Source organism: Canis lupus, chromosome 2, assembly GCF_011100685.1.
Source record: "Canis lupus familiaris isolate Mischka breed German Shepherd chromosome 2, alternate assembly UU_Cfam_GSD_1.0, whole genome shotgun sequence".
NCBI classification, from domain to species: Eukaryota; Metazoa; Chordata; class Mammalia; order Carnivora; family Canidae; genus Canis; species Canis lupus.
In genome coordinates this window covers 80349413-80374263 of record NC_049223.1, presented here as the reverse complement: position 1 = coordinate 80374263, position 24851 = coordinate 80349413, and the positions used below count along the sequence as shown (strand labels likewise).

General features: G+C 59.6%; 1 protein-coding gene and 1 long non-coding RNA gene across 3 annotated transcripts; one reads left to right on the top strand and one right to left on the bottom strand.

Annotated features, from left to right (window-relative positions):
* RCC2 (regulator of chromosome condensation 2) lies at positions 1-24566 on the bottom strand. The gene is made up of 13 exons (XM_038531829.1): positions 24533-24566; positions 23002-23293; positions 17675-17768; positions 14564-14707; positions 11590-11721; positions 11102-11190; positions 9788-9902; positions 7680-7846; positions 5837-6017; positions 5500-5605; positions 4697-4769; positions 3003-3080; positions 1-2362 (listed from the first exon to the last, which is right to left on the bottom strand). The coding sequence occupies exons 2-13, from the start codon at positions 23284-23286 to the stop codon at positions 2258-2260; spliced, it is 1569 nt and encodes a 522-aa protein (XP_038387757.1). The 5' UTR covers positions 23287-23293; positions 24533-24566; the 3' UTR covers positions 1-2257.
* On the top strand, positions 9875-14259 carry LOC119870473. Of its 2 annotated transcripts, XR_005356129.1 has the most exons (4): positions 9875-10173; positions 10306-10596; positions 10852-12633; positions 12746-14259. It is a non-coding gene; the product is annotated as an uncharacterized LOC119870473 (long non-coding RNA). The 2 variants fall into 2 exon arrangements; XR_005356128.1 differs by having other exon boundaries at positions 10852-14259.
* Positions 24567-24851: the final 285 nt, after the last annotated feature.

Sequence of the window (24851 nt, the reverse complement as noted above, 5' to 3'; positions counted from 1 at the left end):
CAGAGTAAACAATGATGTCGTTTATTTAAAATGTTTACTCCAAGAAATATATATATAAAAAAAAGACAATTACAGCACTAAACCAGGCACCTTCAACCAAATCACAACCTCTTCTGTGTTCTCCCCTTTGCCCTGAACCCCTCTTCCAGAGCTGGAAGGGGAGTCCAGTGCCCGAAGGGTCGGCGCCAAGTACTCGCTCAGCCTGGGCCCGGGCCCCGTCTTCTCTTGGAGTGCGGGACCACCCCCCAATTCCTTGTCCTGGAGGACCTTTCCCCTTTAGGAAGTTCATTTTAAAATTCTAAGCCAAAAGGAGTGATTGTGGCAGAGAAGAGGGCTGTCTTCACGTGGGAGCCCCGTGCCTATGCTGCTCTAGTCTCCGGGCGAGGGGCCCGCCCCGACCTAGGCTGGTGGCGGGTTTCAGGCTAGTCCCCTGGAGGGTCAGTGCCCCGCGGGACCAAGGGCAGCTCCAGGGGACGAGGGGCGCGTGCGCCGAAGCCCCGTTCCAGGAAAGAGGCTTGCGTCCAGGAGAACGGATGGGATCCCTGCACGGAAGTGAGAGCCCCAGAGGGTGGCTTTGGGGGTGATTTGGACAAATCAGGTTAGTTTAGCAGAAGCTCCTCCCCTGGACTAGACACAGGACAGCAAAGACGAGTGTGGAGTCAGACTAAACCTTAGGAAGACGCGGGCCGCCCTCCTCGCGCGGCCTTGGGACCGGCCAGGACAGATCCTGTCACGTGCCTTGGAAGGCGTGACGGGGGAGGGGGGGCGGGCAGGGAAAAAAGCAACAACAACTAGATCATTTTTGGCATTTTAACATCGAGACAATGACAAGTGGTAACAACAGCAAAGCAAAGAATAAAAAAGAGACCAATATTGAACTTTCCCATCCACCCAAGTATCACACGAAGTTCTAACCCCATCTCCCCCAGAAGCACCACGGAACTAAAAAATCTATTTTAAAGCACCCAAACCAGTCCAGACCCTCTCGAAACCAAGAGCCCCAGCCAGAGCTGTCGCCTCTCCTGGGTCCTAGTGAGCGGAGGGGTCCGGGAAAGGCACCTCGTAACTCACGCAGAGCAGCGCAACGCCGGTGACGAGCTCGGGCAGAGGGCAGGTGGCGGGCATCGGGTGGCAGTCACAGATGTGCGCTGGCGCGGGGAAGGGGGCTGCTTCAGCAATCCCAACTATTTGGTACCACAGCCAAGCGATGCGACCAGAGAGCTGGGTGAGCAGAGCCGGACCCCGCGTCTCGGAACCAGGGCCCGTTCCAGCAGGATCCGGCGGGGGTACAGACAGAAGCACAGAGGTGATAAAGGCTGGTACGGAAAGGGCTGAGCCTTCCTTGCAAGGACTCCAGAATGCACTTTTTTTTTTTTTTTTTTAAGCTGCTGGCTGATCAATCTCTAATGGCGAGTACGGGCGGGGCGGCCCCTGCTCCTCAGAGGAGCCCCAGGGCTGCCCCTGACCCAGACACATTGTCCCCATGTCTGCCCGCCCCCCAAGTCCCCAACGGGTCCACAGTCACCTGATTTTCATTTGGACTTCGTTTACAGCTAAAGTAGATAAAAATGGCTAAACACAGACCCCAGAGCCCCCACCAGGGGGGACACGACAGATTCTAGTAATGTTGCAGCCAACAGGCGGTGGGGCGTCTAAGCAGCCAGGGGGAGAAACAGAAGGCCAGCCTCAGCTGGGCTGCAAGAAGCGGGAAAGAAAGTGACCCAGATGCTCCCGAAGCAGGCGGGCGCGATTTTGGATGGAGATCCGCCACCACGACTGTCTCTGTCCGGCTGCTGCCGGTTCCCAGAAGGGACATAACCTTCTGAGTCCACGGGGACTCCTCTCCCAGGGAGCGCCCGCTCGGATCACAACGCTAGTCACGACTGGAAAGGGCTGTTCTGAGAAGTGTATTTAGGAGCAGGAAGAAAAAAGAAAAATGACTTGAAGGAGAAAAAAAAAAAAAAAAACACCTGGGTTGCTCAAAGTTTCTGCCTCTTTGTAGGAATGGTTAAGTCAACTATGAGCAAACACTTTAATTAAACATTAGGAGGGAAAAAAAAAAAACCACTTTGGAAAGCATACAGAAAAGGTAGTTGATGTTGAATCACTTATAAAACGGAACCTCAGGGAGTCTAATGAAAATGCACCTTCGGTCAACTTTTGTTTTCTTCAATTCCTTGTCCGACGTCCCGTCCCAGTGCGCGTGGAACTGACAGCTGCCGCGGGGGGTGTGGAGCCGCGGGAGGCTCCAGGGCCATCAGAGGGTCCGGGGGTTGTACTCTGGCAGTTTCTTGATCTTCTCCTTCTCGGTCTCGCTTTCGTCCCGGGCTATCACCAGAGAGTGTGCGTAGCCCATGGCCACCTGCGGGGGGAACCAGCGCTGGAGGTGCCAGGAGTGGACAACAGACCACCGGTCGGCCCAGGCAGGACCGCCGAGGCGGTGCTAGGGTCACCGTGACCCTGGACCCCGCGCCCTATGAGCTGGAGTGTCCCAGGCTGCCACCAAGCAGGGATTCAACGCTGTCAGCAGAGAGCAGCAGGGCCGTGAGGATCCTGCTGCCTGGGCCTCCCCGGACCACCCCGCCTGGTGTGAGGGCCCAGGGCCCAGCTGTGCGTCGGCAGACGAGGGCAGGCAGGGCGGGGCGCCCAGTGGACAGAGAAGCAGGGGCCTCACCCCGCTTCCCCCCCTGCCCCACAGCCTAACAGTGTGTCGTCTCAGCTGAAGGTTCGGAGCAGATGTGAGTGAGGCCTTTGTCCCCATGACAAATCCTTGGGAGCTGGACGGTGGCCAGTGTCACCTGGGTGAGAACGGCTACCGAGTCTGGCTGGCTTGCCCCGTGCTGCGCCTTCTGATGGCCGTCACCACCAACACCCCCAGTGAGACACAGCAGGGGAGCCCTGGGGAGACCAGCCTGCAGCGGGCTCACGAGCCCAGGAGCAGGGAAAGGTAGGCGCGGGCAGGCACCTCTTGGCGCTGCTGCTGGCTCGGGGCCCTGGCTCACCTGCTCTGTGAAAATGCCGTCCAGCGTCTTCACCTCTTGAGCCGCGGTGGAGGACTTGGGTTTGTGGTCCCCGTAGCCCTGGCAAAGTGAAAAGAGACACAGACCCGGGGTCACAGTGGCACAGTCCGGAAAAGGGACCACTGGTGATGTGCACAGGGAGCCCGCTGCCCGTGAGCCAGAGCCGACCCTGCTGGCTTGGTGACAGCCCCGGCACGCTGGACACGAGGGCCAGGCCGAGGGCGCAGCACCTACCCGCGGAAGCGCTGCTGACACGGGACTAAGTCTCAACTCGAGGACCCTGATGCCGAACAGTCACCTGTGGGAGTTTGTGTACTAACGGGCACCTTCTGGGGTTGTCACTGGGGACGTGACACCATCGCTAAGAACAGCGGCCGCCCAACACTCACCCTGCGGGCTGGGTCCTGAATGACTCCGGGACACCAGAGACCGCGGAGTCTGCTTGAGGACTGCCCAGAGGGCGTCGCACCGAGGGGGTGTGCACAGGGGCTTTCAGGGCTGGCACACCCTCGGCGGAAACGTAGGGCCTCCCTTCCCAGCACCATCGGTCGCCAGAGGTCACCGTGCACGTCCCGTATGAGAAGTGCCTCCTCCCAGCGCCATGCCATCGCCTCGCCCCCCAGACGCTGCCCCAAAGGCCCCCTCGTTCCCCTCTGGTTTCTAAACGGGAATTCGGAATCTCTGACCGGCCCTAGAAACACCTGCCCTTCTCCAAGAATAATCCATAAAAGCCGGGCCAGGTTCGGTGTCTTGATTTCAAGGCTGCACCCAGGGCTGCCGCTGTCCAGGAGCCCTGTGGGGCCCCAAAGTGTGTGCAGGACACCGAGGACGAGGCCACCGAGGCCCAGACATGGCTCCAGGGGCCAAGGAGCCCTTTCTTCCCTCCTCTGCATCACCCCTCAGCTCCCACCCACAAAGCGAGGCGGGAAGGGAAACAGACCGCCTTCCCCGCAGGAAATAACAAAGAGGCTGAGGATCAAATCGCAACTAGAACGGGCGCACCGCCAGCCGCGTCCGCAGCCAAGCTGTTCTCGACGAAGGAATTAAAAGTTAAAGACTCATCAGGCACCGTGGGCACCAGCCCCGAAGAATCAGACGGCTGGGGAAGGCCAAGTATGTGCGAGAAATCGAGGGCCGTCGGTTCTCATCAGGCAGGCGGCGGAGGTTAGGGAAGCAGCAACACAGGCTTGGACTTACTGAGGAAAATGAGGGAGCAGCGTCCCCAGGTGACCTAGAGGCTGGCCCCGTGGGGCACCGCTCTGTGGGGCCGCAGGAGGAAACCAGGGGGACGGATGCCTGCGCACCTCCGGCCACGTGGTGCCAGCGACCCGCTGTCCCTGCTGACCTAAGCCCTCCCGGAGAGAACCGGAGAAAGCACCCCCTTCCGCCTCAGGGGCACACCGCCACCTCGGCTCACACCACCGCAGGAGATGGGATCTGAACCCTCCCTGGTTCCGTATTTACAACGTGATCAAAGGACGTTCACCACGGCCTGATGGGCACAGAATCCTCTGTGGGTCTTGCCTCCCCCTACACAGGCCCCCACCTACTGGCTCCCTGACCCCCCCCACACACGGGCCCCCCACCTGCTCCCTGACCTCCCCCTACTGGCTCCCTGACCCCCCCACGGCCCCCCCACCTGCTCCCTGACCCCGCACACACAGGCCCCCACCTACCAGCTCCCCGAAGGTCGGCGACGGGCCCCAGCTGATGGTGCTCTCATCGGCGGCCACGATGATACTGCTCTTCCTGCAAACAGGGAGAGGCCGTCACAGGGCGGCCACCACGGGCACTTCCTGCAGGCGGCGTGTGACTTACTTGCATTAAGATCCAGTCTGTCCCATTAAAAACTCTCCAAGGTGCTCATTTCCCACAACACGCACAGGGGGTCCTGGGCAGGCCCCGAGGCAGCGCCAGGAACCAGAGCCCCGGACCCTCCCGCCTCGCCCCGGCCTGGTTCTAGGGCTGGGGGTAAACACATCAGGGAAAGGCGTCATCAGATCAGGATGACGGAGGACTCATTCCAAAGGGGCTAGAACACAACACACAATAATCCGGACGGGCCTGGACATTCTGGCCGACTAAAGCTGAAGCACTCCAACCCCGAGACGTTGCCCCCACCCTCCCCAGCAATCGAACTCCTCACCAAGAAGTGCTAGAGAGCTCAACAGGTGTCCTCAAAATAATCTGAGGAGCACCTGCTTCCAGCAGGTCAGGGGAACTAAAATCCTATCATCCAGCTAAAGTCATTTTAAGCTGCAAGACGGGCAGAGCCCACCGAGCCTTTGAAGAACAGAAACCTTCAGGAGAACTTTCTTCCTGCGAAGGTGAGAGGACAAGCCACCTGTTCTATCTGATGCCCTGATGGGGGCTGCTGGCGTCTCACAAGGAAGAGGCCCCCGCCCCAGTGTGTCCGCTGGGCCCAGGAAGGGCCAGGAAGGGCCCAGGCATCCTGCCCACCAGGTACGTTGCCACATACCCACAAGCCAGGCTCCGGATTCTCCAGCCACAGAGGTCCTGCACGGCCTTCGGGTACATGGTGGACTCGCGGGACGTGTTGGTGGCCCCCCAGAAGAACAGGCCACCTGGGGAGAGATAAACACGTTCCCTCTCTGACCACACATGCCAAGAACTGAATTCTCCTCTCCAGCACCATCAACAAGATGCTGCACGCTGGTGACAAGAGGAACATTCTGTCCAAAAGAACACTGGGGTTCTGGTCGGGGAACGTGGAGGACTCTGCGGCTCCCTCGCCCACCAGAGTGCTCATCTGCACACCCCCCTCCGGAGGCCCAGACGGGGGGAAAATCACTAACCCACTTCACTGACAGCAAAGGAGCAGGTGTAGCCGGCGTAGATCTGGGACGCCCCGCGCCCGGGGAAGTCGAACAGCTTCACCAGGCGAGGGACCATCTCGTCCTTCTGCTCGGCGTGGCCCAGGCGGCCATAGCCACCAAAGCCCCAGGAGAAGACGCGCTTCTGAGAGTCCAGGACCAGCTGCGGGAGGAGAAACAGTGTTGGGATGGGCTCCTGACGGGAGGGGACGGGAGGGTCACGCTGTGGTCCAGAGAACTGCTGCAGCAGCTGATGGTAAAAGGCAGAAATGCTGCAGATAGGCCGAACCTGCCCCCACCCACCCCGAGGTGCAGGAGGCGACAGGGCATTTCCTCTTCCCTCTGCTGGGGACGCTACTTTCCATCCTGAATCACGACTCAGTCACAAGTCTCCCTGGTTCCTCATCACAAGCAAGAGCAGGTGTCTCTAGAGGGCAGGTCAAGGCACTGGCTTCCCTCATCACAGTGTAGACGGAACAGCAGAAAGACCCGAGGGAAGGCCTAGGGAAGGCCTGCCTGCCTGGGACTCTTAGGCGCCACCCCCACCACGCCCCATTCACGGGGGAACCTCCACCTGGTCACGTGGACTGAACACAACCTAAAGTGGATCTTCAGGGCACCTGCGGGGGCTCAGGCAGGTAAGCGTCAGACTCTTGATCTCAGCTCAGGTCTGGATCTCAGGGTCCGGAGTTCAAGCCCCACAGTGGGTGTGGAGCCTGCTTGGAAAACAACAACAAAAACCCTTTTCCTTCAGGACGTCTTCCAACGTTCAGCATCTGAACTGTGTGAACATACGACTCATTAAAACAACGTGACTAAGAGGCCTGCGCGGGATCCACCTCTGCTTCCCTGGGCTACACCGGACAGAAGAGAACCACAGATTTTGGACTCCAGGGGATGGAAATCTAGTTCTCGTCACTGAGCACTAAACAGGGAACATTCCAGGGAAGAAGTCACGCCTGACATTTCTCGCCAGTCAGCTGCACACCACACCAGCGTGGTGTCTGGACTCCCAGCCCAGTGCTCTTTCAACAGAAAAGCGAGCCAACCTTGACTCACAGGCATCCCCGGGCAAGGTAACTCCAAGAAGGCAACAAAGATAAAGACCCAGTACTGGTGTGCCTGCCGGGCTCAGTGGGTGCAGCACCCAACTCGACCTCAGGGTTGGGAGCCCAAGCCCCACACCAGGTATAGAGATTACTTTAAAATGGAAATCTTAATGGGGCGCCTGGGGGGCTCAGTGGTTGAGCGTCTGCCTTTGGCTCAGGTCATGATCCCAGGGTCCTGGGATAAAGTCCCACATTGGGTTCCCCTCAAGGAGCCTGCTTCTCCCTCTGCCTGTGTCTCTGTCTCTCTGTGTCTATCATGAATAAATAAAAATTTTTAAGAAAAAGAAAATCTTATTAAAAATCGAAACAACACACATACACAAAAACTGTACTGCCATCTGACCAAAGCCACCTCTAAGGAAACAGCCTTCACAGTTCACCATTCAGCACCCTGCCTGTATGGGACATTGCCTACGGACCTAGGACGAGGCCGGTGGTGCTCTGCTGGATAAAAGCCAAAATCAGAAAGTCACCACAGGATTCCTACCCCACACGCCCGTCCTTTAGTTACGTCTACAGAAGTTGCACAGACACTATTAAGGTAAACAGTAGGCCCCGCAGCGAACCGCCTGGTGCACGGCCGTGGGAGGACGGCGGGAGGTCCCGGGTCTCCAGGACCAGCCTGGCCAGAGCCAAGTGCTGGGACACCCGAGCAGACACACAGCTCTCCCCCCGGCCCCTCTGCAGGGGACAAGCGAGAAACCTTCAAGCCTTACCGTGTGGTTAGCGCCACAGGCCACATCTCGTACGACCACGTTGGGGACCGGCAAAATCTGCCCATCTTTCGTCTTCTCGATGAAGATGGCCACTCGCCGGGGGACCAGCTCACAGTCATATTCTATCCGCTGTGCCCTGGCGATGAACTTCCCGTCGGAGTTGTGTCCTGCGGGGACCAGAGCCAGCAGTCGGCAGCAGTCGGCAGCAGTCGAGAGCACGTGCCCCTGCCCCGACCCAGCCCCTCGGGGCCTCGAGTGGCACTTCTGTGGCAACACAATGCCTTCCCATCTGGGGCACACCCCAATCCAGATCAATTTTGGGGGCTGAAACCAATTATTTTTTTAAAAAAATGAACGGGGCAGGATAGGAAACACCCAAGGGCATCATCGTCTGTAATGAGGCTGCTGTTTTGTAGAAATTCTTTGTACGGGCCTCGAACATCTGGATCCGGCCGTGACACGCACGTTTCTCACTATGAACTGTGGTCAGAGTCAGAAACCACAAATTCAAAGGAATGGCCTACAGGGTACAGTCTGTGCCCCACTCGGCCCCTGGATGGGCCAAGAAAGGACGGAAAAAGTTCAAGACACAATCCCAAGACTAGAGTTTTTAGGACTTACTAGTAACCTAAATATATCGCTACGGGTGTTAAAATACAGTTAATGGCACATTCTCCTCTTTGCCTTGCCTGACCCAGTAAAATGCGTCGAGAGAGAGAGAGAGAGAGAGAGAGAGAGAGAGAGAGAGAGAGGGCGAGCGTGCGTGCCGGGAAACACTACTCCAAGGTTACATGTCTACATTCTAACAGGGATCTCCCTGGATTTGCACAATGAGGTTCAGACGGTTTCCAAGAGAGCAGAGGAGCATGACTGACCAGACACCCCTAAAGCCAGGATCCCAAACTACCTCTAAATTAAAGTGTACCCGGGGCACCCCGGGGCCTGTACGAAGCCCCGAGTACCCGGCACAGTCATGGCTCAAGGACCGGCCTCCTCGTCACTGCCAAGGTCACGCAGTTCTCCCCAAAGGAAAATCCACCTGCTGGTCTGCAAATCCGGGGCGGCCACAGGCAGCAGGGGAGCCACACGTTTCCGGAAGTAGACTGGAAACACACTTCCGGTGTTTTGCCCGGGGTTGGGATGGCACCAGGGCCTGTGGCCATGGAAACGGTTTCTCCAACAGTCTCCGGCAACTCCCTGGCAACCGACACCGCATGTGCGTAAGGGGCTGCTCGTTCTTATTCACTTCTGACTTGAGGTATATTTAGTTTCACAAAGTCACTGTTCCCTGAAGTCTAAGGCCAACGCGATGCTCCTTGTTCTATTTATACCCTCTTCCATCTGCCGGCTCTTAATGACGTGGGGACCCGGCAACCCAGATACGGAGGCCGCGGGGATCCGGAGTGGCTTGCGGCTGAGGCGCCAGCAGGGGGCGCCCACTCCTCACCTCCCACTCGCCAGGGGCTGGGCCGTGGGAAGGCGCCAGGAGGGGAAAAAAACACTTTGGTGTCAGATGGGAAAAGAAAATGGAGACCTTGTAAAATCAGGATCGAGAGACATCTTCCACTTTCGGAGCACTGCTCTGAGCTTTCCCTTCCTACTCGATGAGCCAGACGGGAATGTGTTTCTGGAGGAGCGCGTCCTGTTCGGGGCGGCACCGGGACGGGTCCCGGTCACGGGGAGTGGGGCTTAGGTGGGCACTGGAGGGGAGTCGCCCAGACCAGGGTTTGCACAACCACCTTTACCTCGAGTGATATTCTCGCTTCCAAGAAAGGCAAATCTTTAAATACGAAACCGAATGAAGGGGGCTTGGTTATTTCCTTACAACTTCGAAATCCTTTTCTGCATAAACGAATTCCCCTCTTAAGAAAAAAAGATTCCTTTGTCAGACAGGAGGCCGACTTACTCATTAGGGCCAGGCCATTGTAATGCTCCACAGCCGTGGGTTAGGACGCGCTGTCCCGGTAAACGGGAGATCCACTTAATGGATCAAGGCTATTATCTGCGATCAATTACCCACATCTCCAGCACGTGTGTGCAGGCCCACACTGACTTCTGGTCCCAGATATGCAGTTAGATTACAGGGCTTTTAAAAAATGTTTCCATACCCAGCTGACCATATTCAGGGCACCCAAAGGAATAGAGGTTCCCTTTGCAGTCCATTATCATACTGAATTCAGCCCCACAGGCCATTTTGGTAATTGGCTGGCCGTTGTACATTATCTGAAAAGACAAGACAGTAGACTCTCAGACATTTTTTAAAAGACTGATAAAAAGCCTCCCCCCTCCCCTCCCTGCAGATCGGTGTGAAACAATGATTCGATTACAAAAGAAACTGAACGGACCCAGCATTCTGAAGGCCAAAGCCTAGAATATCCGTGAAGAAACAGCCTTGTGACCCCCTTCCCCACCTTCCCAGCAGAGTCAAACCCCAAGACGGGGCCCATGGTGCGCCCACCCCCGCATCCCTCAAGATGCCCAATGCCGTGTCCGGGTCAGTGCAAACCCCAGCTGGGACAGGGACAGAAACTTGCCCGCACGTAACCCCCAAACCTCACCCCGTCACTAGTATGTCGGCCTCAACTTGGAAAGAGCAGCTTTCTCCCTTTCTCCTTGCCCTCTGCAGATACCAGCCTAGCTAGTCTTCACTGAAGGCGTGGGCAAGAAACAGAACGGTTCAAATTCAGGAAATAAGACCGCCAAGGCCCCGAGGGACTCAGCGTGGGCTCTGGAAGCACGTGTCAGCCGGGACTTAGAAACCGTGCCACGGCGCCCCTCAGTCTGGGAGAGCCCTTGCCATCTAGCCTGCGCCCTGGGCCATGCCTGTCGCTCCCGGCCTCCTCTGCAAACGGTCACTTCCTCCTTAGAGCAAATGGCAGATGCAATGGAGACATTTCAAAACTATTTCAAACTACAGGTAAACTTGCCAACTGTCTCTTTTTCAGACCAAGAATGCGGAGTCCCTCCCCGCCCCATCTTTAAGTCACTAATCAGATACCTGCTGGCACATGGCTGCCCTGCGTTCATGGTCACTCTCGGCACGATCCCCACCTGCCTAACTCCTGTCTGTGCACTAAGCCCCGGCAGGTGATGTCCCACAAGGCCCCAACTCAAAAGGTTTCTGCAGAGAAACACGGATCACATCTAACGTTTCTCCCTTTCTTTGGAACAGAGCAGGTTATGACAAGGCCCCTGGGAAAATTCTTTCAATGAGAGAACTGTTCTCAGGATATTTCTCGATGCTGGGCACCTAGTAAGCGTGCTTTAAAGACGACAGGACATGGATTCTGCTCTAAGAATTGAGACTGTTTCCACAAGGCATCAACTGAACTACAGGGAGCAGTGCTGGGTCTCGCCGCAGAAAATTGAGAGCGAAAGGAGAGAGAGACAAAGGCCCCAGAGCCAGGAGAGAGGAGTGGCACCTGAGCAGGGCTCGGGACAGCGTCTGTCTGGTTGCCGAGGCCGAGCTGCCCCATCTTGTTCTCTCCAAACGCAAGCACGGAGCCCGTTTCTGGAAGGAAAAGACAGGATCACAAAAGGGAAAAGAACACGGAGGGTGTGGAACTCGATCTGGATCAAAGGCTCCAAGATAATAAAAACAGCTCGTGTGCCAGGAAGAGCGCCAGTGAGACCGTACCGCAAACAGAGGTGGGACGGGCAGCTCAGGGCACGGGCCCTTCAGAGCCGAGGCTGAGGACGCAGGGAGGGTCTAGGGGCCCGGCCTCTGCCTCCCGACCACCTTCTGATGCCAGCGGGTGGGGAGGCCAGCCGTGGCTCCGAGAAGCACCCACTGGGGTCTCTGGGTGCCCCTCTGATCCTGACTCAGAGCCCCAGAGACGACTCCACCCCAATGCCCAAGGTGGACCGTGCGGCCTCCTGCCCAACTCAGCAGAAGCCAGCCATTCCTTACCTGTCAACGCCAGGGTGTGGTTCCGTCCACACGCCGCAGACACAATCACTTCGTGGCTGAGACCCTCAATGAGTTTGGGGGCTTCCACCCTCTTGGTATCACCGTGTCCCAGCTGCCCCTTCTCATTTCGACCTGCAGATCAAGAGCAAAATACAGTGGGAAGGGAGAGAGCAGCCAGGACAGCGTCCCGGGAAAAGCCAACACACCTGGGTCCCCCCAGAGGGTGCCCTCCACCCTTGACAGCCGAGAACGAGAGGCAAAAAGCCCTGCCCTGGCTCCCCTGTCAGTGGCCAACCTCTCGAGGTCGGCCTGAGTGGGGCCAGGTGACCAGGGGAGGATATACAGTGCCATCCCCAGAGACGTGTCTGCGGGCCATGGCCACCTACCTGCCTCACCTCTGACCTGCTTTTCTGGGACAGCGGCTGGGACCCACCCGGGAGCCCTTTCTGTAGCTCTGCTACCGGGGAGACAGAGCGCTCGGTTCGCCCCGGGTGTCCCGCACAAGCAGATGAACTCATGGAAACTCACAGTTCTCACTCCACCTGCCAGACAATTCCCTCGCTCCCTTCTCTCCAAGATGGATTTTAAGAGGGGAACTATTTTGGACACCTGCCTCACAGAGTTTAATTACTTCAGTGCCCTGGGCATCTTCCATGGACCATTTGGTTCATTTCTGCCCGTCGTTTCTTTCCTTTCACCTGCCCTGGAAACGCTGCCTGCAGAGCAGCCAAGCCCACCTCCTGGGGGCAGCCCTCCACAAGACCCTCAGCTACGGGACCCCCAGGGGTGGACCACAAGCCCTTCCTGCCAACGGGGCCGCGCAGGCTGTGAGCTGGGGAGGCAGGAAGGCCCGAGGAGGCCGGCCTCTGCCAGAACCCTCCACAAGGCACAGGCCCTCTGGCTGCACAGCAGACATGGGGATCCCGGTGGGCCGGGAGGAGCCCCCACACTTCCCCTGCTTTCCAACTCCAGCTACCACAGTTCCCAAACCAAACAGCTCTGCAGCCTCACAGGTCCCCTGGCCAAGAGAAGAACCACATGGTGGTAACCAAACAAATCTGGGAGATTTCATGGGGCCAAAGAGTCAGGGCACTGAGGGGTCGGGGGTGAGCAGTTCACGCCCTCCCCTGACAACAAACTTCTGACCTTTCTTCAGGAGAAACACGGAGGACAGAGACACAAAGAGCAGGGCCAAGCATCCCGAGACCTGAGGAAGGAAGGGAACTGCCAGCTGCGAGAACTGTCCTCCAGCCCACACGGATTCCAGCCCTCTGGCAGGAGCGGCACACACCGGCTTCCGCCGGGAGCGAGCCGTCTGGGTTCACCGGCAAAAGCAGGCTGCACCGGGCGAGTGTTGGGCATGGTCTCTCGGCCCCTCGAGAGGCCCGAGTGGCTCTAACAGGTGCAGACCCCTCAAGAGCAACGTGCACCGATGCTCCTAGATTCCAGACGACACCCCTTGCCATTTCACGCAGCTAACTGTGGAATGGTGATGTCCCCATGGGCATGTCCCCCCCACCCCCCACCATAGCACCAAGTCCACTCACAGGGACACGAGTCCTCACTCTGGGGCCAGGCAGGGCGCATGGCCTCCAGCTCCCCTCTCTGCCCACAGTGTCCGCACAGGGCATGTTTTCAGAAGCACCACGTAAGGGAAATTCAGTAAAGAGATCAGAAGGAAGAGATGTCAAGTTCGGAGCTGTGACGCTGCCGTGTTCAGTGCTGGGACACCGCGGGGAGGGGTGCCCCGGGAGGAGCCCGGACCCCTGCACTGATCGGGGGAAACGACAGCCGTGGCAATGTCAGCGAGTCATCAAGAGACGACAAAGTTTAAATGTGGGCCAGACACACTTGTTAGCTCTTTTTTTTTTTTTTCCAACAGAATTACAAAATTAGCAGAGTGCAGCAAAGACAACAGATGTTAATATATTTGGACTTTGGTACAGCAGCTCATGAAATTGCAAAAAACGGTTCAAACAGACTGAAATAAAAAAAGCAGTCATATGGGCTAAAAGCTAGCCAAAGGACCAGAAACAAAGGGCGGGGACGACTGCCAACATACCCAGCTGGAGGAAGAGTCCAGGAGCTACGAGAGGGCGCGGGGCTAACCTGAGCCTCGGTCAGCACCTCGATCAACAATCTGGAAGAGGGAACGGGCAGCAGTGCGTGCAGCCCCGCGGAGGGGCCTCAGGCCAAGGCCACCACCGCCAGGGACCCGGGCGAGGGGCTCCAGCGGCAGGAAAGCAACTCAACTCAGAAAAAAGTAAACTCAGCTGTCGGGAAGTCTTATCATAGGCACCGAGCAACCGAACCTGCAGGCGGGCGGGATCCCCGGAAACAGAGGGACAGGAGCACGGAGATGCAGTGGCCGATGCCATGACGTGGCCGGCGGCATTTACAGCGGCAAGAACACAGGTCTCACGTCAATGCTGTGCCACAAAGCAAGGGGGGGTACTGTCTGCCCAGGGGACGGCGTGTCTAAAATAGAAATTCAATTCTAGGCACCTCAAGATCAGAAAGATCCAGATTCAGTCAGAACGTTCAGGGAAAGGTTGCTTAAAAGAGACACTTCAGGGGCGCCTGGGTGGCTCAGTCACTTTGGCTCAGGTCATGATCCCGGGATCCTGGGATGGATCCCAGTGTGTGTGTGTGTGGGGGGGGGGGGGGTTGGGAGCTCCAGGGGGAGGAGCCTGCTTCTCCCTCTGCCCCTCCCCCCGCTCATGTGCATACATGTTCTCTAATAAATAAATAAAATCTTCCCAAAAGTGGAGAGAATTCAAAGAGTCCAGTGTATGTACGAGCAAAGGGGAGGGGAGGAAAAGGATGCGCTTGTGGGGAACAGACGAGACCGGCTGGAAATCAAGGAGAAGAATCCAGGCTGCAAAGGGCCGCCCCTCCAGGAAGCCAGAGGAGGAAGTCAGCCCCACGGGGGCCACCTCCATGAGTCACCCAGTCCCGCCAGGCCCGGACTTACCCCAGCTCCACAGCTTCCCTTCCGTGGTGATGAGGAGGCTGTGGGCAGCACAGGATCCCGAGACCACCGTCCGCACCCGGACCCCCGACAGGCAGCCGTATCTATGGGGCCCCCACAAATTCTGACCGAGGTTGCGGTAGGCAGCTGCAGAGGGAAGAGTGCAAATCAAACACCCAGTGATTGAGGGGCCGGCCGTGAGGGGTCCGCTCTCCCAGGACACGGGAGCCCCGGGGAACTGCAGCAGCCTGGCATCGGGAGGCTGCCCCAGGAGAAAGGAGCCCGCCCGGCAACTGGGGTTGCTTCACCTCTACCTCTGGCCCCAGCCCTCCCTCAGGGACCTCAGACCCCTGGCTACTGAGCACACCCACATGCAAGTGGCCAAAGAGGCAGGGTGCTCTCCCTCTTATTGGGAGCCCAACCCAGGAAAGCTGGCAGTGGACCCATTATCTCCTTCCCCGTCCTCCTGGCTTCCTACACCCCTTCTCACATTCCCCTCCCTGCCCTCCACCCACCTTGGCCTCGCCCCTGCAGCCAGAGGATCCCGAGGAGAGGAGTCTGAGTGTCTCCACCCTCCTCTGAACAACCTGCCCTCCTTGCACATCCACCAGGCCCTGGGGTGGGGGGTGGGGGTGGGGAGGCAGTTGACACCCCTCCCCTGCCACACCGTTTCCTTCTTAATCAGGGGCCCTGCTGTCATGGTCAGGTCACGGCCCCATGCCTTTGCCATGTATTCCCTCCCACAGAAGGCCCCTCCCTGTCACCTGCTTGTTCTTCAAAGCTCATGTCAAGCACCGCCAACCTCTGGGAAGCCCTCCAGGCCCACATCCCCCTTCAGCTCATTGTTCCCCTCACACCCTGAGGCCGACCACAGCACTCAGCCTCCTGAACACAGGTGCCTTCCAGACCCTACCAACCCGAGGGCCTCGCCAATGCCTGGCACCCAGGAAGCACTTCGAACACTGGAGGGCCTGTGGGTCGGAAGAACACAGCTGCGTCCTTCAAAACCCTCTCCCCTCTGCTCAGGGACAGAGCATGGCCAATTTTTTTGCTTCGTATTTTCAACCTGGGGCTCTCAACAGAGACACAAGCCACGTTTCTAGGCCCGTGGGGATCACTGTGAAATGCTAGCCACTGCCACGTCCACCTCGTCCGGTCGATCTGGATGCGGGAGCTGATTAAGAGGCTGCCGGTGACCCAGCTCCAGGGGTAAAGCAGGGGGAACTGCTGGAGGCCAGTCCTGCTTGCGCCCCCCCCCCCCAGCAGAGGGCACCAGGGGTGTCGTCACTGGGCTGCGGGGCCACCCTGGCACCAGCAGCCCGGAGCTGCTCCACTCGAAAGTGTACCCCAACGTTGAAGACGACCCAACAACTCCTTGCCAAAGAGAAGACCAAAACTGACGGCCTTTGCAGCTTCTGTCCAAGTCTTCATTGTGAAGGCGACACAATCGGTGGCATCACTGATGCTGGTCATCTCTGGGAACAGCACATGGTGCTGTGGCGAAGTGGACCTGACTCGGGTGGCCAGATGCCCCGGGCTCGCCAAAGCCTCTTCCCTAAGGCAGCGCCAGGAGGATCAATCAATGCCCAGGACACCGGGAGCCCGAGGGGCGGACCTGTCCCCGCCGGTGCCGCCACCACCGAGGAAGCCGGTCAGAGTGATCCTCAAATTCAGTGGCCGGCAGCAGTCCCAACTCCCACCAGGCCGGTGGTCAGGGCAAGGAGCACGAGTCACCGTGTCAGGCTGTCCACCAAGCAGGCGTCATGCTGATTCCACGCGAGCCGTGGCAGTAGGACAAATCCCCCTCCTTTTCCTGTAGTCTCTTGGCAAGGTCACGGAGGGCCAAAAGTCACTTTAAAAATCCTTACAAAGAACCTTTTTTAATTGCATAAAAAAAAAAAAAAACCTTCATTTGTGGGGAGACCAATCAGGGAAGCCAGGGTCGGAGAGGGAGAAGACAAAAAGGCCCTCTGAAAACGCGCCCAGAAGGCCTCCAACCAGGGCGTGTAAGTGGATCTTAAACCACAAGATGGTTTTCCTTCCTCCTGTTCCTTCACGGGTGGGGGGAGCCTGGCCCAGCCTGGCGGTGCCACCCACCCTCCATCCGCAGGCGACAGCTCGAGCTCCGCCACTTGCTCTCCTCGGGAATGGACTCCCCCACGCTGGGCCCGAGCGTGCGTAACTGGGACGGGCCCACTGGACCAGCAGCTGGGGAATCGAGGCGGCAGGTGCACAGGGCTGCCAGGGAGCCCGCGGCCATCGCAGCCGCCGGGAGGGGCTTCCAGGACACCAGCCCCGGGGGCCGAGCGCTCAGCCGGCTCCAGCTCGGCGGGACCCCAGGAGCTGCCGAACTCCTGCCGCATTCATGGAATAAGAGGATCCTCTGCCCGTCCTGAGGCACCAGGGAGTGTCAGTGTGCAAATATTTGTTCGCTGGGCAATGTTGGAAAGTACTTTGGGAATCTTTCCAAATGAAATCAAGAAGCCATAAAATGTGGCGACGTGCCAGCTTCTCTTCTCTTGGATGGGCTGGTATCCTCCTGAGGAAAGATACCGATTCTCTAAAAGCCACTGGAAACCAAAAGCGACTTCTCGGGACTTCTCTCCGCACCCCCCACTCCACTCGCTGTTACTTGCTCCCACCGACCAGTTCCTGCCACAATCTGGCCGCTTACAAAGAGCCGTGGACTCTTCTGTAACGTCTAACAAGTTGGACCTGTGACATGTGACAAATATCTCAGACATTCGGACATCACACAGGAGGAGCCTCTTTGTTTTCGTGAAAGTAACTGACGGGAGGACGGTGGGAGGAAGGTGTCTGTGTTATCTGTGGTGACTGCTTACGCTTTTCCCATTTAATCCTAAACGGAACCTGGATTTTTCAAACACAGACTGGTGAAGCGAGAAACTGGCACAGGAACCAGGGTTCAAGTCCTGCCCCGTCACTACGGGGGCTGTGTAGCCTCGGGCAAGTTGCTTGGCCTCTCTGAACACTTCTGTCGAGGCAGAGGTTACCTACCTGGTGGGGGCTGGCCGGAACCACACGGACACCTAGCACACAGGAAGCACCCGACAAACAGTAGCTTCGTACGGTTTTAGAAACGGGGTCTCATACCTTGCTGTTTAGGCACTTCTTTTCGACCAATCAAGTCCCAGTTGGTTGCCCCAAAAATCAAAAGCTGCCCTTTGCACTTAGACCCTTCAAGTTTCTACAGAGACAGAAAGAGAGAAAGGATTAGCTTGCAATGTTGCTTCCAGCTTTCGTGGTCTGTCCCATGACAGCCAGAAACAAAAGAAAAATCATCATTCACGCCCTCCCCTGCGGCTTGCACCGCGAGGCCAGAGGTGGGCACCCCCTCATCACCCCCTCATCAGCGTGCATGATCCCAAACCTGCCCAGAGCAGCTCGTTTGTTAGGCCCAGGCTCATCTTTATTCATGGATTTCTCTTGAAGATATCTTGGAGAACACTGACAATATCGGCCAGCCAGCGTTGCCCTCCACCCTGCGCGCTGCCTACGGAGGGGTGTGCGAGCGGCCTGGCACGGCACACGAGGTGGCACACGGGGAGCATTACTACGGCTGACCTCGGGGCCGGTCTGCCTTGCCCACGGCCAACACAGTGCCGCACACGGCTCCAAGCCTCGGGAGCCCGCGTCACCTGTGATTCTGGACCATCCCTCTGTGTGCTGCCCATGGGGACGTCACCAGAGCGCCGGTGACACGGTGGAGCCCGGCTGCGGTGGGGCCGGGGCCTGGGAGGGAGAGGCTGTGTTCCCTGCCCCAGGGCCCCAGGACCCCAGAGTCCAGACCCTCAGCCTCCCAACGCAGAGGCACCCTCGTCAACGGGAGCATGCACCCCTCAGAACAGCCACCGTCCCACGGGGTAGCACACATTGGAATATTCTCAGCAGTTGACTGTATTTCTGAAATGCCCAAACACACTTGTTAAAGTCAACCATCAGGCAGAGACTCACTCCTGACCCAGGGACCCAGTTCCTGCGGGATGGGGAAGCGGGGGGGGGGGGGGGGGGGGGGGGGGGGGAGACTTCCCTCTCTGCCTTCATCCTTTACCTCACCACCCCAGGACACTGAGAACGGCTTCCTGCTGTTTACAGAACTGTTCTTGGAAGGCCTGGTGAAAAAAAGCCACCCGGCCCCAGTCATGCTAACCTCCAGGAGGTGCCTGCCCTGGCGGGATGCTCGGCAACACAGGGCATGCGTTTTCAAGAGGAACACATCTTCATGGGGACGCTGCGTGACCCAAGCCCAAGGCCACGGGCACCCCACGGGACAGGCCCATCACGCTCGCCCATGTTTACGTGGCTGGAGGAAGACGGTCCACCTACAGGGCACGGCTGCAGGCAGCGTGCAGAGGGAGCGAACAGCCAGGGTGGAGGACTTCTCCATGCTTCAATTATTTAGAGAACGACCTTAATCGGAGGGCAGTCCCACCCCACAGCACCCACAGACTCGGATTACTTGAATGGGAGCCTAGTTTCCCTCGGTTATCTCCCCTTCTTTGTTCAGCTGGCGAGCCTGGCTGGAACATTCTACAGATCGACAACAGAGGAGGACCAGCGGCCAGCGGTTTCTGTCAGGCTCCCCAAGGAAGGAGCGGCCCTGGGTCTCTGCCCATGTCAGCAGCCGGCCCTCCGGGGGCGACGTGACCACTGAACCACAACCCCGAGGGGCACCTGCTAGAGCCGCGGCTCGCAGGTGGCCCCCGCAGGCCCACCACGGGCCCACCACTCCAGTGCACCGTCAGAACCTCCACAATGGTCCCGGGCAGGAGCGGGTTTCCTCTGTGACCCAGAGGTGCCAGCGACAGCGCAAGGGAGCAAGGGCCTGTGGACACTGGCTCTTCAAGCCAGCTGAGCGCTTCTACACAGCTCCAACCTTAGTGCTACAAGGCTTGGGGAAAGCCTCCGCCAGTGGAGTCTACTCCAGTCCCCGTGGTCAGATTCCTCCAAAGAGACTGTTCTCTTTCTCAGGTTTTCACGTCCTGGGCCTTACGTCCTCACACATCAGATGCAAGTAACTGGCTGGACTTCATTGCTGTTCTCTGCACCGTCGTTTGCCATAAGGCACCTACTTTATTTCTCCCTAATGTAATTCTTCCCTCTACCTTCTAGGAAATAAAAAATTCAAGTAAGGGACGGAACTCCTGATACCCTTTAAATCACAGCCCATGTCCCTCTTGGCCACAGATCTGAGCTGGCCCGTCAGGTGGGAAAGACCCCGAGTCTGCTGGGCTCCCCGCAGAGGAACCCCAGGGATGGCTGTCAGGGCCGAGGGCCAGAAGCTGAGTGACCCTTGGAGGTATAATCCAGCCTTCCCTGATTGGGCCAAGAGATTGCTTTTTGTGAGTAAGGACCATGTGGCAGCGGAGCCGGTCCAATAGTCTCCCCAATAGGATGCGTGAATTTCATTACACCTGCTGCCTCCCGACAGCCCGGTCACAGAAGCGGGGCCGAGATGAATGGCCACTGCAGAAAAATGCACTGAGCTTCTTCAATCAACAAAATGGGGTTTCTGGTTCAAAGCGATTTTTGAATTATTGCCCAAGTGCAAGGAGCATGTTTATGAGGCTGAGAGTCCACCTTTTAACATATATCCTCTTAGAAAACCACTATCCTTGGCAGAGGGGAGGCCGTTCAGAGACCGGCCAGCAACGACAAACTCCCGAAGGGGATATCAACTGGAACAGACGTCAAACTCGCTTTTCGGTGGTATTCGTTTGGCCCTTGCAGATGGGACACACTTGTCTCAGGGTCCACAAGACCTGAGCGCCCCAACACTGAAGAAACCATGAAGACCGGATGGCTGGCCACACTCCCGTTTCCCAGGACTCGGCCAAGGCGGCCTGTGTGACCTACAGGGTCCTGGAGCTCACGCGTCATCCACCCTAGACCATCATAAAATGCTCACCTGACAGCACTACACGTTAAGCCTGGGAGAGAGCACTTCCTGAGACCAAAATCCTCAGAATGTTTTCCAGAAACACACACCTTAACTCAGGGCAACCTTGCCCCCTCAACCATCTATGGGTTCCCCTTTCACAAGCCCGACTCCTGCGGCTTCGAGTTCCAGACAACCCGTGGCAGCTGCTATCACACACACACACACACACACACACCAGGGGAGGTCCCCAACCGTGGTGAGGTTTGCAAAATTCTCCCTCAAAAAGCTTCTCCGGAAACAAGCTGGGGACAGCTGGTGGTGGCCTGGGGCAGGACTGATGCTTCCCTAAGAAGGCAGGAACCTGGGCCAGGCAGGAGACCCACCCGAGACCGAGGCCTATGGGAAGCAGAGGGGCAGCACGGGCCTGGCCTTGACCCTGGACCAAACTCCAAAGATGCTAGTAAGAACCTAAACTTGGGATGCGCACCTTCCATGAGACATCGGAACGCTCCGTCTCCTGATGTACTGAGTTGTCCAAGGGAAAACCGCTCAACTGCTTCAGAGGCCTCCTTGTTTTTTAATGGGGTGGGGGAAGGTACGTACGGATTTGTCTACATGTAGCAAGGATGTAGGAGATACGTGATCCATTAACACAAAGCAAGCGTGAACCGCAAGGCTCGGCTGTGTCTGCTTCTGGGGGCAGAATTCTCTTGGTGAGACTAAGAAAACGCCCTTTCCATCAGACAGGCCGGCCGGGGTCCCTCTGCACCCTCTCTCTGGGACTATGTTCTGGGTGAACTTTTAGCGTGGGATTAAGGAGCTCTCCTTTCACTTTGGGACAAGAAAATGCATGGCTCTGATGGGCTGGTGAGGGCCCTGCAGCTGAGGGGGGCTCCCGCACACACAACCCACCAGAGGCAGAGCCCCGCTGGCCGTTCTGGTCTGGGACTGGAAGGCCAACCGGCTAGGGGCCCGCACAGAGACGTCCATCTGTCAAAGAAAAACCGTTCCTGTGCTCCAGTTTCTCAGACTGGCAGGGACACGGTCCTGGCCTCAGACCCTAGGTCGAGACATTTCAGTGACAGGGGCTCTCCTCCCCACTCTGATGTGCAGACTCCTCCGGACGGGAGGACAGTTATAAAGCATTTCACGTGAACACCCTGCACAGGGGTGAGGGACATCGGCAGAAAACACGCAGCCCATGTGGAAATCTACTGCGATGGGCTGTTGGGACAGACCCTGCAACGCTGTGCCTCGGTTTCCTCATCTGCAAAGCAGACGAAGACATACGTTCTTTTTGACCATTTAAACTGAGCACCTCTGGGGGTGAAGAGCCCCGGCACTGCTAGTTCTCACACCCCCTTTGCGGGGGGAAGCACGGACAGAAATAGGCTTCTCCAACGTCTACACCCGAGTGCAAGTTCCTCCTCTGCCGGGGCTAGCTGCGATCCGGTCCAAGCCGGGATCCTCTGCTCAACAGAGGTGCAGAGGACGGCGGACCGCGGGCTGCGACCTCTGGCCAGGCCCCCGGAGCTGCCACGGTCATGACCCCACGGAGGATGCGCGGGCCCAAGGCGAAGCAGCGAACTGAAGCCCGTTGGGGGGTGGGTGTGTGTGTGTGTGTGTGTGTGTGTGTGTGTGTGTGTGTGTGCGCGCGCGCGCGGGGAGGGGGGGCACCGGGAGATGCTTCTTCCCGGGGGTGCAGCCCGCGCGCGCCGAACAAAGCCCCAAGCCGGGTCTCAGCCCCGGGGGCTTCCCGGCCTCGGCCGCGGCGGGGAGGGCCCCCTCGGAGCATGCGCCCTCGCACCCGCCCCGGCGCCCCCGCCCCCGCTCCCCGGCGGCGCGAGACGGCGCAGGGCCGCACGGGGCATGCGCGGCGGCCGCCAGGCCCCGCCCCCCCGGAGCGCCGGAGCCGAGGCGGCGGGAACCTCAAAGCCCCGGCGCGAACCGCCGCTCCCCGCAGCGCCCCGGCGGCCGCCAACCGGCGGAGCGGCGGCCGCGGGGGCGGGGGGCGGGGGCGCGGGCTGGGGGCGCCGGGGGCCGCCGGGGCGTCGCCGCCGCAGCCCGCACCCCGCACCCCGCGCGCGCGTCCCCTCCTCCGGCCCGAGACAACTTGCAAAAGTCTCCCTTCCCGGGGCGGGCGGGGGAGGGGAGGGAGGGGAGGGGAGGGGAGGGGAGGGGAGGGGAGGGGAGGGGAGGGGAGGGGAGGGGGGAGGGAGGAGGGAGGCGGCTCGCGCGGCGCCGGGGGCGGGGCCTTGACCCCCTCGCGCGGGCGGGCTCCGGCCGCCCCTCCCCCGGCGGGGCCCGGGGCGCGCGCCCCAACGGCCGGCGGCCAAGCAGGCGGGTAGGCCTCGCCCCGCGCCCCGCGCCCCTCGCCCCGCGCCCCGCGCCCGCCCCCGGCCCGCGCCCTTTTGTTGTGCGGCGGCGGCGGCGATGATTCAGCCCGCGGCCTGGTGGCGCCCGCCCCGCCGCCCCCGGCAGGACGCGCCGTGCCGCGCCGCGGCCCCCCCGACCCCCGGCGCCCCGGGCCCGCGCTCACCACGCGCTCCTTGGTGTGCTCGGGCTCCGTGATGACCACGGCCGCGCCGCCCGCCTTGGCCGCCGCCGGCCGCGCCGCGCGCTTGCCCCCGCCGGGGGCCCCGTCGAGCTCCAGGCCGTCCTCGTCGCCGCTGCTGCCGCCGCCGCTGCTGCTGCTGCAGCGCTCGGGCCGCTCGCGCTTCCTGCCGGCCGGGCCGCCGCGCTTCCTGGGCCCCGCGCGGGCCGTGCCGTTGCCCGAGCTCGGCTCCTCCCAGGCCGCCGCCGCCGCCGCCTTCTTCCTGGGCATGGTCGCGCTGGAGGAGACACGGGGCAGCGGCGCACAATGGACGGGTTATAAACTGCGCGGGGGGAGGGGAGCCGCCGAGCCACCGGCCTCCACTTCCTCCCCTGCCCTCCCCGAAGTGGCGGCCGCGGGGTGGGCGGAGAGGGGGCGAGCCGGGAGGAAGCCGCGCCTCCCCCGGGGAATCCCGCACGGGAGCCCGGGTCCCCCGGCCGCAAGAGCAGGGGGAGGGGGAAAAAAAAAAAAAAAAAAAAAGAAGAAAGAAAAAAAAAAAAAGAAAAGGAGACACCCCCCCGCCCCCCCGCAGCACCGGCACCGGCACCGGCACCACGTCTCCCCCGGCCCATCCTCAAGTTAGGTTTGCCTACGTCGCATCCCCGTTGCAGCCCGGTCCCTCCCCCTCCCCCACCCCACCCCCCAAAAAAAAGTAAAGGGAAAGAAAAAGGAGCCTCCGATGGCCCAGGTGTCAATTAGAGGAGAGGCTGCGGGACACTCCGGGGACCCCCCGCGCGCCCCCGCCCCGCCCCCGGCCGCCCCACCTGCTGCTTTTGTCCGCCGCCCCCCGCCCCCCGCCCGCCGCCCCCCTCCCCGCCCCGCCCCGCCCCCGAGTCCGCGCCGGCCGCGGGCTTCCGACCTCGGGGCGGGCCGGCCCCCAGCCCCAGACACCTGCTCGCACACACGCGAAAAGGAAAACTTTAATTAAAGCCGCCCCAGTCCGCCGGCCCCGCGCCCCGGCCGCCAGGCGCCCCGCTCCGCCGCCACTTCCCCGGGCTCCCCTGCGCTCTCGCCCTGCGTCGGATCGCTTTTTTTTTTTTTTTTTTTTTATTGATTTTGAACAATGGGATCTCTGTCTGTCTCCGATTAAACCACGTGGATCCGCCTTCCTTCCCCCTGTTTTTTTTTTTTTTATTCATTCAATCCCCCAACTCCCCCCCCCCAACCCCGTCTCCTCCTTCCCTCCTTCCTAAGGTTTTTTTTTTTTTTTTTTTTTACCTTTTCTCCTACCCAAAAAAAAAAAAAAGAGGGGTTTAAAAGAAGACAAAACAAAAAAAAAAAAAGCAACTTTCCCCAGATCCCGCGAACTGCACATTGTCGGTTTTTGATGTTTCGGTCCCTACCTGGCTGGAGTGAGGAGAAACCGGGAGAGAAAACGGAAGAGGAGCAACTAAGAGAGGAACCGGAGGGCCCCCGCGCGCCTCCCCGCCCGCCGCGCCCCCGCCCCGGGCCGCGACCCGGGCTCCAGCCCACTCACCAGATACACTTAAAATGTAAATACGAGCTTCCAGAACAAATGCTACAACACAAAACAGAAACACATGTGCTGCCGGGCGGCAAGCGAGCGCGCGGCGGAGCGGGCGGCGCGGGGCCCGGGGAGCGCGCGCCCCCTGCCGGCCGGCGGACCCCGCGGCGGCCCGGCCCCGCCCCCGCCCGCGGCCACGCCCCCGGCCCCGCCCCCGCCCCGAGGCCACGCCCCCGGCCACGCCCCCCGCCCCGAGGCCACGCCCCCGCCCGCGCCCCCGGGCCGGCCGGCCCATCCGAGCCCGCCCCGGGCGCCACGCGGCCACCCTCGG